Genomic DNA, 19,310 nt, shown 5'->3' with positions numbered 1-19,310 from the left:
GAGTAAAAGTTAAGAATCAATACCAAAGGACAAGTCTTTACATTAAGTTCCTGACATCATTCCAAATCCATGTAAAGTGATAAACGGTTTTATAAACTTCACACTCTTTATACCTATACCTACTTTGAGTATCTTACATAACAGTGGTCCCCAAGTCCCTTGGGGTTCCCAAATTGGAAATAGTGCTCTCTGAGCTGTTTCCAGTATAATTTTAAAGGTGAAATATAACATTGGAATTTTTATTCTTTTCATTTTGAAATAATTTCAAATTCACTAAAAGTTTGCAAGAGTAGTGTCAAATGCTCCCATATATCTTTTAGCTAGATTCATCAGTTGTTAACATTTTGCCATATTCATTTTATCATTTCCTTATATAACTATTATAACAATGATTAAAATCAAGAAATGAGATAATTATACAATACTATTATCTACTCTAACAATTTTTAACCAGTGTGCCAGGGCAAGTACACTGGTGTGCCACAGGAATTTTAAAAACATGCAATACCTGACTATTTGGTCAGGGGCTCTGTCCTCTTTTCCCTTAGATTGTCAAATAAAAAAATCACAACAGCCAACACAACAATAGCCATCTGGTGTGAATGAATCAAAATCATACCTATTTTTTGGTCAGATCAGCAAAAAATATATTTTTTTGGTGTGCTGCAGAATTTTAGTAATTAGTTTATGTGTGCCATGGGATGATAAAGGTTGAAAATTGGTGATCTAAGCCATAACCCATAATGAAATTTCACCAATCATTCCAATAAGGTCCTTAATAGCAATGTTTTTCCCTAAAGTCCAGAATCCAACCCAAGATCATACTTTGTATTTAGTTGAGATGGGCCCTTAGACTCTTTCAATCAAGCCTATTTCTCAGCCTATCCTTACTTTCATCACCTTGACACATTTGAAGATTGCTGGTATCTTCAGCAGGAATACTATAGAAGTGACTATATTCATTTTCTATACTATGCAATAAATTACCCCAAATTTAGCAACTTAAAACAACACACATTTATTATCTCACAGTTTCTGGGAGCCAGGACTTTGGGAACAGTGTAACTTGAGTGCTCTCTGAGGCTGGAATCTATGTGTAATTGAGAGCTGGGGTCTCATCTTGGGACTCTACTGGGGAAGGAACTGCTTCCAAATTCACTCAGTTGTCAAGATTTATTTCCTTGTGGTTGTAGAACTTGTGCTTCTTCAAAGTCAACAAGGAGCGCAAGACTCTGGAGTGAGTCTGCTAGCAAGACAGAGACTTATAAAAGGAAAGATAATCACCGAATGACACACACCACCTTTGCCTTATTCTATTGCTTGGAAAGAAGTTGCAGGTCCTGCTCACACTCATGATGAGGAAGTTATCAAAGGACATAAATACCAGGAGGTGGGATTAGGGGGGCCATGTTAAAGTCCTCCTCTTTGCATCCTATCAGGTGGTCCATGATATTCATTAGTCTCACTACTTATGAAGTTAACTTGGGTCACTTGATTAAAGGTGGTGTCCACAAGTCTTCTCCAGTTACTCTTTTCTTCTTTATACATAGTAAGAATTTGTAGGGAGATATGTGCCTTGAGACAAGGTCAATATTGCATCTTCATCAAACTTTTAATTAATAGCTGTGTGAACTTGTGAATTCCTAATTATTCAGCCAGTTATAATCCATTAGTGATGCTCAGATTATTCCAGCTATGGCCTGTTAAAGACTTTTAAAGCTGGTCCCTGTGTCCTTTTAACAGGGCACTATTCTTGCAACTTTTCAGCAAATTTGAAATTATCCAGTCACAGAGGTGTCCCCCCTTCACTTTCTCCCATCTTTCTAGTCTATATCACCAATGAGTTTCATGTAACCCCCTGATGTCTTCCCCTTTGATTTTGATGTACAAAATCAATCTGTTGAGATTGTGCTTCCCAGCAATAGTCGTCAGTTTGGTTCAAAGAAACTCACAAAAATGTTTACAAGTTTGGATATTTCTTAACGTTGGCAAAGATAATATGCTGTAGTAATTAAGAAGGTGGGCTCTGGATCCAAACTGCCTCATTTCTCATCCTGGCCACCATGGACAAACTGAAGCTTTGGGAGAGTTACTTATAATTTAATCACCTGTGTGATGGCATTATAATAGTGCCTACCTCAAAAGGTGGTTGTGAGAATTGAGAGAGATTTACATATAAACTTAGACTCATTCCTGGCACACAGTAATTGCTCAGTAAACATTTTTTGAATGAATGAGCCTCATGTTGGTTAGAAATGCTGACAGAAGAATAAAAACCTCTGGGGAAAACTCTAGGGGAAAACTCTGATCTATGTTCTTTTCAGAAAATAAACAAACATGAATTTGTCAGAGATTTTTATCCTCTTGTAGAAATATTTTAAAGAATTTCCTTCAATAATTTAAAATTGCCTTTAATATACTGTACTATACTGTAAGCTAAAGACATCTCTGTGAAATGTCACATATGTGATTCAAGAAAAAAATCTTTCCACTTGTTTATGTTCATGTTCTTTCTTCTTCATTAAGAAGTTAGAAGAAAACCCACACAAGCCTGGTGTGAAACCCAAATGTGACTCTGTGTCTGGGACTCTGATTCCTAAAAACATCAAGTCATCACAGAAGACACCAAGACCATTGAGAAGAGAGGATATCAGAGGAGGAAGTCGAGAAGGATAAGGCTCCACAATTATTCTCCCTGATGTTCTCTTGAGGGGGTGTGAGAGCTGCCAGGACCTGCATCTGCAATGAAGATGCAGGGCAGAGCAGGGAGACCGATCCTAAGCTTGTTTCTAATAATATCTTTTCAACAACTGACATCTCTACACCAAATTCCTGATTTAATTACTTGCAGGGACAGCTACTCTAAAGGGTCTCACAAAAAAGCTTATTTGTCTCCTGTTGGGCAAGGAAGGAATGCATTAGAAATATTCTAGATAATTTTTTTAGGTTTCAAATGGGTGTTTTAGTCCCTTTGCAATTCTTGCTCAAGTTATCTTCACCTTCTAAGTCTGGAAAATTCATTTACAAATCACTGTGAAGGCATTATTAGAAATCGTGATTCTGTAGAATCTTTCAGTCAGTTGAAAAAGGGCAGGCTAACGGTTTAACTTAAAAATGGAATGCATTTCCCATTAGGGTTCCCATAGTACGTGACTATGTGTTTGTAACCTAACACAATGAGGTGGCTGTCCCTGGATGATTCAGCAAGTTAAAATCTCAATTCCCTTTCTGGGGAGGAAATCGGAAGCACATGTTTATGTTAGATGCTAGGATAACGCTCACTCGGACTACAGTTCTCTCCCATCAATGTCAGGCAGAGATTATGAACAGGAAAGTAAAAAGTCAGGTCAATTGTCCACCTTGGTCAGAACCAAGCCTTGCAGCCAAACCCATATTTGTCCTATTTCCTTGGTCTCTCTGTCTATCTGTGCCCCTCCCTCTCTCTCTCACATACACACACCAAGTCTCAACTGTTCCACTGATATAATGAACTTTGCTAAAATTCGCTAGGGCAAAATCGACAGTGACCTGAGTTTTCAGCTCATTCAGTATCAGTGGGAAATTTGCCACGTTGGAGTTTGCCTGACAGCCACAAAAACCAGTTTGACTGCGAGTGGTGAGACCATGAGGTCTAGGTGGAGTATTAACTCACCAGCTTGGAATGATAACTTGGGGAATGCTCTCACGGCCTTTTATTTATGCTTCAATCTAAGTCTCCCAGAGTGCTGAAGTCATAGAAATGACTAAACAAATGTACAGCAGGAAGATTGTTTTATGCAGAATTTAACCACCAAAGAAAAGCTCCTTTCATTAGGGGTCCCTGGAAAGTAATATTTAAAAATCAGCTCTGAGCCAACTGCACTCACTTCTCATCTTTGTGCGGTCTTCAATTCCCACAGAAGCCCCACTAGGCTGAATTTTAAATGGCACGAAAACAGGAAGGGGAGAGGTCCACCCCAACCTTTCTGGGGGAGAAAAAAAGGCAATTATATTTTTTTATGTAAGAACAAAGACCAGGTGGGGAAGTCCTTTTACACATTCGACCAGGGTAAAGAAAATGAAAATAGGCTTTATTATTTCTCTCTTATACTGAATTTAGGAAAAATTAATTGCTATTTTCAATTTTTAATTGTGCATATATCTTGATTGTTGACAGTTCTATTTTTCTACAATAAAACCAACCTTATTGAATATTGGCCATAGCCTTAGTACTGTGCTTCCACCGGAGTTCTGACCGTGGAACCCATATTGATGGAAAGTGTTCTCATTTGAAAACACCAGGTTAACTTTAAACTAATTTATCTGACCCCAATAATAAATGTCTTAAAATTATATTATTCATGAATACCAAATAAAAAGTGATTAAATCTGGTCAACGTTTCTCATTTGAGGAGGTGTTGTGACGTATTATAAATAAGCCAGCATGTGGAGAGCATGAGTTTCTGCGTCAGTGAGACCTGAGGAGGAGGGGTCCAGCATGCATGACTCACCAGCCTTGCGGCTTCATCCTGTATACTTAGCCTGTAATTATCTGTTTTCTTACCTGGAAACAGCTCCACACAGGAGAGCTATAAAATTCAAATGCAACAGGGGAGGAACTGGCACGTGTCTGTTCTGCACACTGTTTAATTGTCCCTCCCTCTTTCCCCTAAATGTACAGAAATGAGAAACATTTTTTGAATGAATGAGCCTCATGTTGGTTAGAAATGCTGACAGAAGAATAAAAACCTCTGGGGAAAACTCTAGGGGAAAACTCTGATCTATGTTCTTTTCAGAAAATAAACAAACATGAATTTGTCAGAGATTTTTATCCTCTTGTAGAAATATTTTATTGTCATCTTTCCCAAAGGCAACTGGGATCTGGAAAAGTCAAAAGAGAACCACAAAGAGAATCACCCGGTTGACCAGGTTCAAAATACACAACAGATGAATTCATCATTTTTAATTTTTTAGGGTTTCTTTTTTTTAAAATTATTTTATTGTTGTTCAGTTACAGTTGTCTGCATCCCCCCCACTCCTCCCCACCCCAGCCAAACCCACCTCCCTCCCTTGCTTCCACCCCCACCTTGGTTTTGTCCATGTGTCCTTTACAGTACTTCCTGAAAACCCTTCCCCACATTGTCCCCTCCCCCCTCCCCTCTGGCTATTGTTAGATTGCTCTTAATTTCAGTGTCTCTGGTTATATTTTGTTTGCTTTTTTCTTTTGTTGATTTATGTTTTAAATTAATCTGTGGCTTTTCTTCTGAACTGAAATTAACCACTTTGGACCTCGATGGCCTCATTTATGGAATTAGAGAGTTCACCACCTACATCAGTGGATTTCAATTCTGGTTGTGCATAAAATCACTTAGCGAGCTTTCTTAAAGTGCAGATTCCTGGCCCCACATTGAGAGAGTCCCTGTTTCCCTTGGGCTGTGTCAGTGTGTGTGGTTTTAGAAACCCACAGGCCATTTCTCGTTTGAGGCTCGGGTAGTCATCGGAACCCTCCACCATCTCACATGCCAGGCTCTGGTACAAACCCTAAGGAAATGATACTCATCCTGGAAAACAAGAGTCATTTTCCCTTAAAGCATTTGTGTGTTGCTTGTCAGCTTACCCATCCTTTAAAAACGCAAGCCAGCCCTTCTGAGCAGCAGGTCCCTGGGAAAGGAAAGCCAGACCCCATTGTGCACTTCAGCCCATGGAGCAGGCGTCCTGGGGGCTGCCTTGTCTGACAGTGGCAACGAGGCCCGAGAGGTTCCCTGGCTTGATGAGGGAGATTTTGAACTAAAACAACCAAGTGGGGATGAGGGTAAAGAGAGTTATGGTTTAATCTTGGGCCAAGAAGCTTACTTTTAACCCAAGAACAAGTTGAGCTGTGATCTAAAAGGGACAGGAAAGCCAGGAGGCTGTGAGTAAGATGGCTTACCACTGCTGCTGCCTTTGCTGCCCTCTTCCTGTGGCTGAATGCCACAATTTGGTTCCAAATACAGGACAGCTCCTGGCTTCTCCACCTGTCCCTATATTCACCTTTACCTGAGAAGAACTGCTCCTCCACCTATCCACTTGGATGCAGAGATGGCCCCTGGCAGCCGCGTTTATCCGCCCCCCCCCCACAGGAGTGGGCACATATCCCAGTCTTGCCCAGTACAACTCCCTTCCCTCAGCATCTGGGGCTGGGATGGACCTCTCTTGAACACAGGAAATGGTAGACTTGGGACTTAGAAGTAGCCATGTTCTTTTGTGTAGACTGTGAAAGAGAGAAAACAAGTCTGCATTAAGAAGAATGAATTTATGGATAGAAGTCAAAGGCGCAAGATGGAGAGTGAGGAGGACATAATGGCTCCCCTTGTCCATGAGTCCCACCTGAATCCTTACCTTTGGTGTTCATAATGAATGCCCCTTGACTAAGGTACTGAAACTGGCTTCTGTTGCTTTTAATCAAAAAAGCTCTAATGAGTATAGTTAATATGTGTGAATCACCCTATTGTTCCTGTTCAAATAAGTGAGAAACTAATGTTTTCCCAATGAGGAAGACAAAATACTTGCAAAAGAAAGCAACCAGGAAGTTGATCTGAGCTCAGATCCTCCTTTTAGAATCCCACAACCACATAGAATCACAGACATTTGTTCTTAAAGGTAACTCACTTCCACTGCTCACTAGCTACCTGATATAGGGGATACTCTTTTAACCCTGTGCCCTTAACTACAAAATAGCCGTAAAGATTCGGTGAAGGGGTAGGAATTGAACCATTCACTCTATTGAGGTTTCTTCCAACATTAAAACCTATGTTTATATGGCACTTGATAATAATAAAATTAGTTTCCCCTGGAATTATTCTTGCAACCACATTCTGTACATCACATGGTAGGAAAGCTAACCATAAGAACCACAAACCAGCTGCTCATGTGAGTGATAGGTAAAACTGAAATTTTTCACATTGAAGTGTCAATTTTGCCTAACTTTTCAAAGGACATTTTGGTTTTGCTTAAAGCCAAATAACCTAAGAAATGAACATACTCAACCTCCCTATTTATTTGAACAAGGCTTAGCAAATATTTATTCAGAGACAACTAAATACCTGACACTATGCTAGCTATTGTGCCCTCGAAGATAACCTGCCCTCTGGGAACTTGGCGCACTTGGTGGCTAATGGGGGCACACATTAGGGCACCATCGTCTGGTTGGTGCTGGATGGGGGTGTGTTCAAAGACAAAGGGGGAGTTATAGGCAGATTTTGGAGGCAGACAGGGGTGTGCTGCTAGGTGTCGTGGAAAAACTGATGAATTCAGTTAAGGGAGCAAAGCTGGGGGTGGTGGTCTGGGGAAGGAAGGAAAAGCAGTGCCTTTCGGGCGGTGAGACAGCATATCTAGCACGTGGGGCTGAGAACCAGGGTCCAGTTCTGTAATGAAATAAAAGCCACTCTTTCTAAAGGTATATTCATGGATTGAGGCTGATTCAGAGGGAATGAGAAAGATAAAAGTGAGCTTTTAGTACAACTGTGGAAACTCCAGTATTTCAAAATTAGTCACAAAAGATAATAAAAGGATCCAATGCAGATTGGGGCAGTGGAATCCTGGAGAAGTAGATATAAGGAGTTATAAATGGAGTAGAGACATCTTACCTGGGAGACTGGGTTGATGGAAATAGTAAGTACTAATAAGTGACATTATTGAGTGATTGCTAAACGCCAGATGCTTCATGATTTGCACACATTGACTCACTTCACCCATCACCACCCTGTGCGGTAGGTTTCCTGTCAGGAGGCTCTCTCCCTCCCTTGCTTACTCCCCTGTCTTGCACTTCTCACCACCTAATACACAATGGACTTTATTTATTTACTATTACTTTTTATTTGTCACTCTCTTCTTGCTAGAATGGGCTCTCCTTAAAGTCAGGGATATGTGTTTGTTTTGTCTGTTTCCTCAACACTTAGAAAATATGGTAGGAACTCACTAAATATTGGTGAATAAATGAGTGATAGGAACTGAAGTACAAAATGGTTTATTGCTTGCCTCAAATCAAACAGCCAGGGAGTGGCAGGACCTGGATCAACAGTGTGAACAGCTAAGAGGGCCTTTAGTGAGATGGTGATCTCAGAGAGAAGAATAAAAGAACTGAGGGTGGAGAGACTGGAATGTCAGCCTAGTGAGAATAGGCTTTAAAAAATCACTGACCCATTTATTCATTCAGCGATTCAGCAAATATTTACTGAGCACTTACTATGTGCTAGGCATTGTTTCAGGCACTGGGGAAATAATGGTGGACAAAGCAGAAAGTGTCCTGCACTCGGAGGTGAGTGGATGGGAAGCAGACACTAGGAAATCAATGAAGACACAGAATAATTTCAGGGATAATCAATTCTGGGGTAATATTAGAACAGGGTGATGTGATTAAGAGTAACTGGGTGGGGTGCATAGCATCATTAGATGGGGTCCTTGGAGAGGGCCTCTCTGAGGTGATGATTAAGGATATTCCTCTAGTGTGAAGCTTTAGGACAATATAAGGTTCAGAACAAAGAAGACAGGGAGGCAGAGGTAGGGGACAGATCTGGAGTGGGGGTTGGCAAATGGACAGAAAGCCAGAAAGTGTCCGTGGAAATAGTAGCTCTGCTTGGGAAGCTGGGAATTCACAGCCAGGAGAAAGTCCACGGTGATCTGTCAGGCAAAGTCTGGCTAGGACCAGAGCCAAGTAGTTAAAGAAATTTTCCAGAAAACTGTATCTGGTTTTAAACCTAGAGCCCAAAGCAGAAAAGACCCCGTTTTAGTTGACCAGCTGAGGGGTAGAAGCAGAAAGGGCCACATGGAACAACAGAGTGGTGGGCAAAGGGCAGGGACCTTTCTGTTACAAGAGAATTCAGATCAAGCTTGAAAGTGTCTTGTACTGAATTGCAATGTGTCCCCCACAATTCGTGTATGGGTTGTATGTCTGGCTAGAGCTGAGGAGCCATAGGTGATAAAGAGTGGCTTCAGAGAACATCTACTACAAATGATACTTCCCTGTGCTGTGGACCAGGCCAGTGATCCCCAAACCTAGCAAACATATGAGATCTCCACTCATTGTGTCAAGGATGAGGCCAGGAACCTGCATCTGTGATGCAGGTGCTCTCCTGTCAGGCCACACTTTGAGAAATGTGGAAAAGGAGCCACTATTAGTCTTTAGGAAGCCCATGAACCCCTAGGGATGGAATGAAAAGTGTGTGTGTTTGCATATATGTACATTTCTTTTCCTGGGGAGAAGGTCCACGTCATTACAAGATTCTCAACAACTTAAGAACCACTGATCTAGTCCTGCCCCTTGTCTTACAGAATCAGAAACAGCGTATGGAGGAAGGAATGTGACTAGCCCGATCCACACAGCAGGAAGACAGCAGAGATGGGCTGTCTCTTCAGACTTTCTCTTTCCAGGCATCCCCTTCTCTTCTCCCTCCCCTGCTGTGTGGATGGGCTAGATCAGCAGAGTGGAGAGTTAGAACGAGGATGCCTAAACAAAGGACCCACTCACTCACCTGTACTGCCATCCCAGGATCTGACACCTGTGGAATCCTGCCTCCAGCAGGACTTCCAGCCAGGACAGAGGGCATCTGTTCCCTGTTGTTGGATGCATGGTGGTGACGGAGCGGTGCACTCGTGCAGATCTGCCTCCCTACACCTGAGCAGGCGGGTGGTACCCAGTTTACTTGCCTGCGCTAAGTTTCCATTCGTCTGTGTCCTCCAGCCAGTCCAGATTATGACATCACCCCTGCTAGTACGTTCAGGTCACACTTCCATTTGGGTCCTCCTCCTAGTCTGGATGCCACGTCACTCACCCCAGCTGGCTCCTCACATTTAGTATGTGTTCTGCCCTCTAGTTTGGGCCCAAATTCTTCAGACCCTGGCCTCAGCTTCTGGGTTCACCAGCCCTGCTCCCTTTTCTGAACTAAAAACTCACCATCCTGGCCTTTGGTATCTTTTCTGTCCTTGCTATTCTGCGCTGGTGACAAGGAACTTCCAGTCCTGGCCCCAATGGGCCACCCAGCAGGCTGGTGCAACCTGCTATTCAAGGGCTGAACAGATTGAGAGTCTGACTTCTTCTGCCAGATAACCACATCAGAAAGTTGGTCTGACACCCTTTCTCTGCCTTTACGTGTGAGACTTCGACACCCCGTCTCACAGTCTGGCTGAGGATACCACAGTTCACTCTGCCCCCTGATCAATGACTGTGACTCTCCCAGTTATTCCAAGTTCTCTCAACTTCGTGTTCCCACTCAGCTTGCCAAGTCCTTTTCCATTCCTTTCTTTTTGTCTTCCTCTTCTTTCTACCCTTCCTCCATACTCTAGACTTTCGTAGGCCCTCTTTGGTGTCACTGTGCCTGACAGCCATAATGAGGAGTAAAAAGTTGCCTGACCTCTTTGTCTTGACTGATGCCAGCTTTATTTGGTGCCAAATTTGTCTTGGAGGCAGCTGTCCAAGAAGGCTGGACAGTCGGTGCAGCCTGCAGAGCATGCCGTAGGCAGAGGAAAGAAGGCTGCTCTGTAATTTTCCCAACAGCTTCCTCAAATCCGTGGGCGATGGCTGGGACACCTTGTCATTAACAGACAAGGAAACTCAGAGCTCAGGAGACTGGCCCGGGGTCTCAAATTACATCAGTGCAGAGGTGGAAGTGCACCCAGAGCTCTCAGACTGAAAGCTGTCCAGACAGCTGCATGCAGCAGGATCACAGCCCACTGCCTTTTAAAACCTCAAGCAAGGTAGTCACAGTGTGGACAATTACCCTTGATAGTTTCTGCTAAATGGTATCAGACTTTCCTGTTGACTCTTTATCCTGAAAGGAGTTGCAGAGTTAATCCTTGTTGAGGATTAATCATCTTCTCTCTTGCCTATGACTATTTCTCACGTCCTGCCCCTGGTTTCACTTCTCCCAGGATTTCATTTGAAGGGCGGGACATTCCTCCTACCTCCCCCAACCTCTATTGGAGCCTGCAGTCAGGACCAATGAAAACAAAGTATTTCATCTACCCTGTGACTAAGAACTCAGAGTATTTAAGAGGTTGCGGGAATGGGCTGAAAATTAGCTTTTGCCTTCTGTGCTGACAGACACACTCTCATTTGATCTGGACCATCACTGAGCTGCGTGGAGTGAAGAGGGAGGAAACAAACCCCCAGACTCCCTGCCACCATGTGCTACGGCAAATGCGCACGATGCATTGGATGTTCGCTGCTGGGGCTCGCAGTTCTCTGCATTGTAGCTAACATTTTACTTTACTTTCCCAATGGGGAAATAAAGTATGCCTCTGAAAACCACCTCAGCAAGTTCGTATGGTACTTTTCTGGCATCATAGGAGGCGGCTTACTGGTAAGTCATTTAAAATTATTACAACCTTAAAAATTCTCTCTTGTTAAAATGATGCTTTCTTGTGTTTTCATGGGAAGTTTTCTATAATGCAAAATTCCACATCCAGTGATTTTTGTTCAGTCTTCTTTTGAAAGTAGATTATGCAAAAGTTGAGAGAAGTATAGTGTACTAATTTTATTGGATGTTGTTTTTCAAAATCCTCTTTCGACTAAAAGAACTACCTTTTTGCTAAACTCTCTTATGTTACAACTAGAAACAGATAGTAGCTTTTAAATCAGATTCGAGAGACTGGAGTTTCTAGTCCTAAAGCCAGCAGTCACGGAACATTTTTGCTCTGGGGAGCTGGGAGGAGTAGGGCTGGTTTTCTGTCTAAATCAACAGAATTTAGGATCTAAAATCCCTGCTGTTTATTCTCAGGCATCTGTGACAGAAAAAAATAATAATAATGAATTGTGAGTGCATAGCTATTTAGAAAGAATTATAAATGTTCTCCTTTATGTAATCCTGGGGTGTGGTGTCTGGGAGAAACCCTGCAGCGCACAGCAGATCTCTGTGTGTTTGAAGCTGGTGGTGGAATGTGTTGTTTTTTCCAAGGTTTATTTTTAATTGAAGTGAGAGGAATTCGTCTGCCAATTTTGGAGCTGAAAATATTAGCTTTAACCACAGCATGGAAAGAATGTGTACAAACTTGAGTTTGCTGCTTTAAAATGCTGGGATTGAGAATTTTAAAGAGAAGTTTCATGGAATTGCTAATACTGGACAAAATAGTTTTCTTAGTCAAATAAAGGGTATTAAAACATTTAAACTTTGATCCACCAATTACAGTTTGATAAATCTGCTTTGAATTTAAACATTGTTATCACATTAATGCAATCATTTGTCCTTAATGCAAATCATTTGTTGCACTTGTTAAAGCTGCTTTTGATCTCAGAGTATTTCATAGTACTTTATTTAAAAAGCTTCATCGCAGAGCTACGAGCCTACAATCGTGTCTGGAAACAAGCAGCACACTTTTATTATACAGCTCTTTCATTGATCCCATTTCACAAAAAAAGGTTTCAGTTATTCTTTTAAAGATTGTTGGTATCTTCTATGTTTTACAATGAAAAGCAGATTTAAAGACAGGGTTTAATAGTTCCAAAACAGCATCTGCAGCTGGGACCATGTTAGGAGCTCTGGTGGAATAACCACATTCAAAGGTTATTATTTTAGCCCTCCCAAACCACATCCGCACCCTAAAGAATGATTTGACACATTACATGAAAACAAGAAGATACTACATTAAAAGGTTTTTTTCCTCTTCACCATTTCACATTATTTGAGATACTTGATCAATTTAACCCAAAGCCAGTCAACAATGTCAGAAACAAACGTATTTTACCAAAGCCCCTTAACCTGACCCTTATGAGTTTGGGGAAAGATAATGACTGGGTCTGCTTGTTTTCTCACCAGATATTCCTGCCCGCGTTCGTCTTCATCGGGCTGGAACACGAAGACTGCTGTGGCTGCTGCGGCAGTGAAAACTGCGGCAAGAGATGCGCGGTAGGTCCTTCCGCTCTGGTGGTGAGAACGGGGTTTCTCCCTGTCGCTGGGACACTCCGTGGCTCACTCTCGGTGTTTTTGCTCCCCTTAGATGCTGTCTTCTGTGCTGGCGGCTCTCATCGGGATCGCAGGATCTGGCTACTGCGTCATCGTGGCAGCCCTGGGCTTAACAGCAGGACCAGTGTGTCTCGATTCCAACAACCAATGGAACTATACCTTTTTGGACACCGAAGGACAGTGAGTAGTAATGGTTCCTCAACAGACCACACAGTCTTACCCTCCACGTGTGTATAGTGGCAAACTCATCATACTGAAAAGGCATCAGTCATGCGTTCATCCATCCACTCAGCCAGGTGTGCTGGCAGTGACTCAGGCATGGGTTAGGGTGCTGAGGATTGATGCTCAGTCCCTGACCTGGAGAAGCTCTAAGACTTTTTAGTGAATACACTGATTCAGTTTTCATGGTAACCCTACAAGGTGACTGTCACTATTGCTCTCATTTTAAAGATGAGGAAACACAGACACAGAGAGATGAAGTCATTACCCAAAGTCACATTGCTAGGCCATGCAGTCAGGCTTTGAACCCAAGCAGTCTGGCTGTAGAGTTTGTGTTTATGTATGGTATGTACACTATTTCAGAACAATTGGCTGATTTTATTAAAAAACATTATGGAATCCTTACATGGATGGACACTATGTGAATTTACCCAAAACCTAAGGAAATCATAGTAACCCCCAACACACACACGCTCACATATAACGTAGTAACTGTAAATTGCACCCTTACTTAAAGTGATCAGGCTGTATGAGACAGGTCTTATTCACAATTCTAACATCAGGATGATTTAAGATGTTCCATTGTTTTATGTTGACATTTCTTCTCTGTTACTGAGAAAAGAACAGAAACAGCTGATAGACACTGATATACATTATAACAAATGAATGACATCTTTTTGAGGTTTGAAAGGTTTAGAATGCTGGCAGGAATATCTGGTGAGAAAACAGAGTAAAAATAACATGAATAACGACTTTTAATTGCCTTCATATTATGAAGAATGTCCCCCATGACTTGTATAGCATAGAGTAAGGTCATAAGGTCAAGTATGGAATTAGATAAACCCGAGTTTGATCCCAGCTCTGCATTTAGTCTCTAAGTTGGCAGGAAAAACTGAACTGAGCTGTGTGCATTTCAGTTTCTTCATCTGTAAAATAAAACCACTGGCAGTTATCAAAGAAATACCATAGGTAAACTATGTCACAGAGCTGTCACACTGTGAGGACTACCACTATTAGCTGTTAATATCGTCTCCTAGCTCACAACGAATATAGCCCAACGTTAGCCTTTGAAGGAAAATTAGCACTTATGGGAGTATGAAATTTTGGTGTTCAAAAATTATGATTTTTTACGTTCAGTACTTACTGAATGTACTAGTAGAAATAGGTCACTCATGCATGCACACAGACACAAAACTACTGCACAAATCCATCTCTAAAAAAAAGGTTATGACTAACGTAGCTGGCATGCAAGGAGAGATGAGAGCCATCACTAAATGTTTTTTTATGGCTGTTTGATTATACCCCCTCCCATGATTCACCTCAGCTTCTACAGGAAATCTTCTACTTCACCGTCTCCAGGAATTGCAATAAGGGGAATAACTAATGGTCACAAGCCAATGATTAGTTGCTCAATAGCCAAGTGGGCCTGGAGAAGTTTTTTATATTGTGTCCTAAAATTATGGGTTTCTGTTTCAGTGACATGCAGAAAGGCAGGGCCAGAAGGACATAATTTTTTGTAATAAACAGGTGGAATTTCTGATTGCCTCAATGAACCATTCCAAAGTTAGGTCTCTGATTCCCAGCCCCTTTATCTTGCTGTGGTAGGAAGAAGTGATAAGGAAAGAATCATACCAGACCTCTTTGTGGAATTAAGTCAATGCTAGATTTCCCCACAAGATTAAATCTTAGTTCATTAAGAATTACAATACTCTATGATGTATAGCAAAGGTCAAAATTCAAGGAAAGGAATGAGAGAATTTTTCAGACTGTATGAATATCCAGTTATTTGGAAAATCTCCTAAGATATACATATTCATTCAGATATGACCTTAGCATTATTTCCTAACATTTCTCATAGTGACTTTGGATTGTTATGTAACATTCAATTACTTTAAAAATGTGTTGAGAACCTACTATGTGCCAGTTAGTGGTCTAGACCACAGGTGGCAAACACAAGGCCCACAGGCCGAATCCAGCCCTCCACCTTGTTTTATCCAGCCCGGCACCTTGTTTCTACCCAGCGGCAGCGCCAAGCTCTCACTTAACTGTTAAGGAGTAGTTACATTTACACAGTCCTAAAATTACATTCAGCCCTTTGAAGGCAACTGAGAGGCTGATGTGGCCACTGGTGAAAATGAGTTTGACACCCCTGGTCTAGAGGCTGGATATACAATGATAAAAGGTCTAGTTTCTACCTTCATGAAGCTCAGACTTGTGGAAAAGCTACGTAAGTAGGTTTTCCCCAGTCTCCCTTAGGTGACTTTCCTCTGTGGCTCTTTCACAGGTGGTTTACCAGATTAGTGTACTTGTTGCACTGAGATTGCCTGTGGTCTGTTCTCTTAAACTGTGCTTCTCCAGGACAGAGCCCATCCTGTGTTCACTGTTGTATTCCCAGCCCTGGCTCAATGTCTCACTCACACTAAGTACTCAATATTCTCTGTTGACTTTTATATTTACCACTGCAACAAAATCTGGGCTAAATTGTCATTTTGTGGAATGACATGGATTGGAAGAATTTGAGATAAGCCATTGAATTCATTCATTCATTCATTTTTTCTCTGAATAAATCGCCCCCCCCCCACAGAAAGTCGTTTATGAGACATCTCATCAGATGGGGTTATATATCAGAAGTTTCCATTCTCATCCACAGATACCTTCTAGATAAAGCCATGTGGTCCCAGTGCATTGAACCCAAGAATGCTGTGGAGTGGAATATCTCTTTGTTTTCTATCCTCCTGGCCCTTGGTGGAATTGAATTCATCTTGTGTCTCGTTCAAGTCATAAACGGAATGCTCGGAGGCATATGTGGCTACTGCTGTACTCACCATCAGGTAAGAACCTGCGTGAAAAGGTCCTAGCATGTCCCTCATGTATGCAGTTACCATAATGCACCATTGTTTTCACCACAGAGAAAAAAGCAAATTCAAATACTGCTCATCCTATCTACATTTATTCCTATATCGTCTTTGTGGCAGAGCATTTACAACATTCAGTTAATGATACATTTCTTTCAATGTCACAGCCACTAAGTTACCTTGGTTCTTCGTAGTTGGCTCTGTGAATATAGGAAAATGCCACCCGTAGATAAAGTGCCCGCTTCAGGAGCTAACCCACTGCCCCTTTCACTACCTCTGCTCTGGCTGCAGACACAAAGAAATGTCCCCTCTTTGCTTCTCTCATGTTCCCAACTAATTTTGACAAATAATAGCCAACATTCATTGCACCAGGCACTGTGCTAACCCACATTTCAGATGAGACTATGACTCAGAGGTTAAGCAATATGTCTAAAATCACCTCGTCAGGCAGGAAGTAACAGGCTTCAAACCCTGAGTCATTTTATGCCATAGCACCTGCTCTTACCCTGTATGCAATATGCACTGTTCTGTTGGTTTTTTATAATTCCTTCCTAATAAGGAGTCACAAAAAGCCCAAACAGCTAAGCATAGAAAAGCACTAGTAGCCTTTCCATAGCCTTTCATTGTGGAAGAAAACCAGGAAGCAGTTGTTTCCTGGCGATATGATTTGAAGAGATATATGTATTTGTTAGTAGTGGGAAAAGCCCTTGTTTCTATAACCCCCTCAGAAATCATATATTGTTGAATTGATGGAAGTTCAGCTTTGGTCCAATTTTGAGGGGGGGGGGTGTTTTATGTCTTATGCTGTAAAACAGGATTAGGTAAACAGAAATTTATTTAATTGATGTTTTCCTAACCATTTACTTTTCTGGTTCAAGGTCTCAACTTTAAAATAAGACAAAACCCAGTGAACACTAAAAGCCCATTGTTACCGTAAAAAACTTTGCTGTAAATAAAAGGAAACTTTCTATAATTTTTGAAGGGAAATTAAAATAAAAATCTAGTTTTCCTTATCAGGCCAATACAGCAAGATTAATAATTTCTTTGGGAGCTCGCCAAATTCCCAAGAAAACAAGAGTGGGAAATGTTGAACGTGGAGTTGTTTCCCGGCAGCACGGTTGGGAGAGGCAGGGAATAATCCTCTCAGGATTACTGCAGTTTAACCTATCTTTAGCTTTGAGCTTCATCTAAGGCAAAGTTTAAACTCGGCAAGGCCCCACTGGGCTTCAGTTCTCGTACACTTTGGGGACAGGCATAAGATGTCAATGGCCAAAGTTCCCGTAGTGGCTTAGCAGAGTGACCCTCTCTCCTGGGAGGGAGCAAATAGTCCCACTGGGTTTACCATCTGAATCACAGTAGGCTTCTTTCCAAACACCGCACAGCAGATCTGTTTACCTTTGTTACAAGACAAAAGTGACTTTGAAAGGGCAAGGTTTTCAGTGTAGATGAGTCAAACTAGTAACTCGGTAGCATTTAATTGGAAAGGTTACCGGCATTGAGCCCACTCCCGTGTGCAAGTCCCATGGCATTATCTCTGAAATCCCTGAGATTAAAAATCCACCCCAACACGCCCAAAGCCAACTCAGCCTTGGTAAGCTACAGTTTCCATGGCCCCTTTCTGCAGCTTTTACTCAGAGAGGACAACGGGTCTGTCTGGTTTGTTTAGGAAACATTTTGGGAGCATTGTCTAAGCTCTCAGTATTGTTGGGCAAGCTCTGCTGAAGTCGAGATCAGTCTGTTTTATGTTTGCTTAAAACAGGAGTTTAAAAGACTGAAATGACACCATTGTTTGTTTAGCCAGATTGTAACCTTATGCATATTTCATTTTCTTTACAGCAATATGACTGTTAAAAGAACCACTCCAAGACAGAACCACAATCTTCATTTCATTGTAATTTATATATTTTACTTGTATTAATTTGTAAAACTTTGTATTAGTGTATCATATTTCTTATATTCTACTTTTATAAGTGTACGTAAAGACTGGCATCTTCATGTGATGTCAGTGTTTGCACGTAGCAAACAAACATTTTTTTTTAAGAAGAGAAAACAAAATGTGCACTGGCGGTTACTTACAGATTGAGTGACGGTCCTCAGCATATCTGAGATAAACTTTGCCTTGAAGTAATATTTTTGAGAAACGTTACAAAGATAAATATTACATCCCAATTATTGTTGAATATACGTGCTAGTGTTTATTCAATGAAAGATTTCTAGTTGCTTTTTTTAAGACCATGAAGGAGAAAGTCCAACAACTTCAAAAGATGCATTTTCACTGTTTATATGGTGTTTCCCATTCATAAAGCTGCAGATCTCTAACGTAGGCCTCTTTGAACTGTTTCGGTTTCCGGGAGGGATAGCTCCTCGCCCAGACTGGGAGGGCTGACTGATGATGCTCCAAGCCAACTGAGCGAGTCAAAACGTGCAATGCTGCTAGTTGCTGCAAGCATTACCAGACCCTGAATTTTCTAATATGTGGAAAGCTTTTAGTTCTCCAATGACAAGTACTGAGGGTCATGTATTTAAGAAGAGAAAGGCCTGGATAATTGGACAGGAAGAAAGATGGGAAACGGAATACAGCAGTTGATCAGCATCATAAGAAAATGGGGGAAGAGGGACATGGGGTAGGAGGACCACGAGGAAACACCCCAAACTTGCTTGATTAAATACAACCAAATAAAGTATTCTCTACCATTTTTTCTTGTTTCGTTTCATTGTCCTTTGTTTAAACTTTCCCCTCTTTTCTTCCCCCCTACCCCCACTTTTGCCTCTGTCTACAGGTTATGAAATCCCCATTGCCAGGGGCTTTTTTTCCTGGTTCCTTTATCCCACTTTCTCTCCCTCCTCTCCTACCTTCTTCTGGTATCCAGGCATTGTCATCGCTATGCCATCTCTTGGGGTCTTTACCCAATCAGGTAACCTTCCTTTTCTGTGGGGTGCTGCAGGCGTGAGGCTCCTGAAGGGAAGGAGTAACAGACATTTTCCTCTCAATATTTTCTGTCAGTTATATAGAGTTAGGCTCTTTCAAGTGACAGGATCCCCTGATCTAGTTTTTGGGAATTGTCTTCAGAAATTTTCTGCTTTCACTATTGTCTGATGATGTAGCAAAGCTGTAATGACCACTGTGACAAGACAGACCAACAAATGAAGGAGAATAGAATGTAACAGAATTTATGACAGGGTAATTTACTTATGGGAAATTAAATTTGAGTCAGAGCAGAACAGATGACCCAACAATTCTGCACAGATTATTCTCTGCTGCAGACTCTGGTAACTGTACTTTTTAACACTGTGTAACAGGTGCTAGGAATTGACAAGACGG

At 41.6% G+C, this 19,310-nt stretch overlaps 1 protein-coding gene across 1 annotated transcript; it reads left to right on the top strand.

Annotated features, from left to right (window-relative positions):
* Nucleotides 1-11,005: 11,005 nt before the first annotated feature.
* Nucleotides 11,006-18,684, top strand: TM4SF1 (transmembrane 4 L six family member 1). Its single transcript, XM_024556289.4, has 5 exons — nucleotides 11,006-11,315; nucleotides 12,768-12,857; nucleotides 12,949-13,094; nucleotides 15,784-15,964; nucleotides 17,825-18,684. The coding sequence occupies exons 1-5, from the start codon at nucleotides 11,139-11,141 to the stop codon at nucleotides 17,837-17,839; spliced, it is 609 nt and encodes a 202-aa protein (XP_024412057.1). The 5' UTR covers nucleotides 11,006-11,138; the 3' UTR covers nucleotides 17,840-18,684.
* The last annotated feature ends 626 nt before the right edge of the window (nucleotides 18,685-19,310 follow it).

The sequence above is a fragment of the Desmodus rotundus genome, chromosome 2 (assembly GCF_022682495.2).
Source record: "Desmodus rotundus isolate HL8 chromosome 2, HLdesRot8A.1, whole genome shotgun sequence".
Classification (NCBI taxonomy): Eukaryota; Metazoa; Chordata; class Mammalia; order Chiroptera; family Phyllostomidae; genus Desmodus; species Desmodus rotundus.
This window is presented reverse-complemented; position numbering and strand designations above follow the sequence as displayed.

What these genes read in the sequence shown, in the direction of transcription:
- TM4SF1 (XM_024556289.4), top strand. Translation starts at nt 11,139, where the DNA reads ATGTGCTACGGCAAATGCGCACGATGCATTGGATGTTCGCTGCTGGGG. An exon ending in ACTGCGGCAAGAGATGCGCG is followed by an intron (nt 12,858 to 12,948) that starts GTAGGTCCTTCC and finishes TGCTCCCCTTAG; the next exon opens with ATGCTGTCTTCTGTGCTGGC. An exon ending in TTTTTGGACACCGAAGGACA is followed by an intron (nt 13,095 to 15,783) that starts GTGAGTAGTAAT and finishes TCTCATCCACAG; the next exon opens with ATACCTTCTAGATAAAGCCA.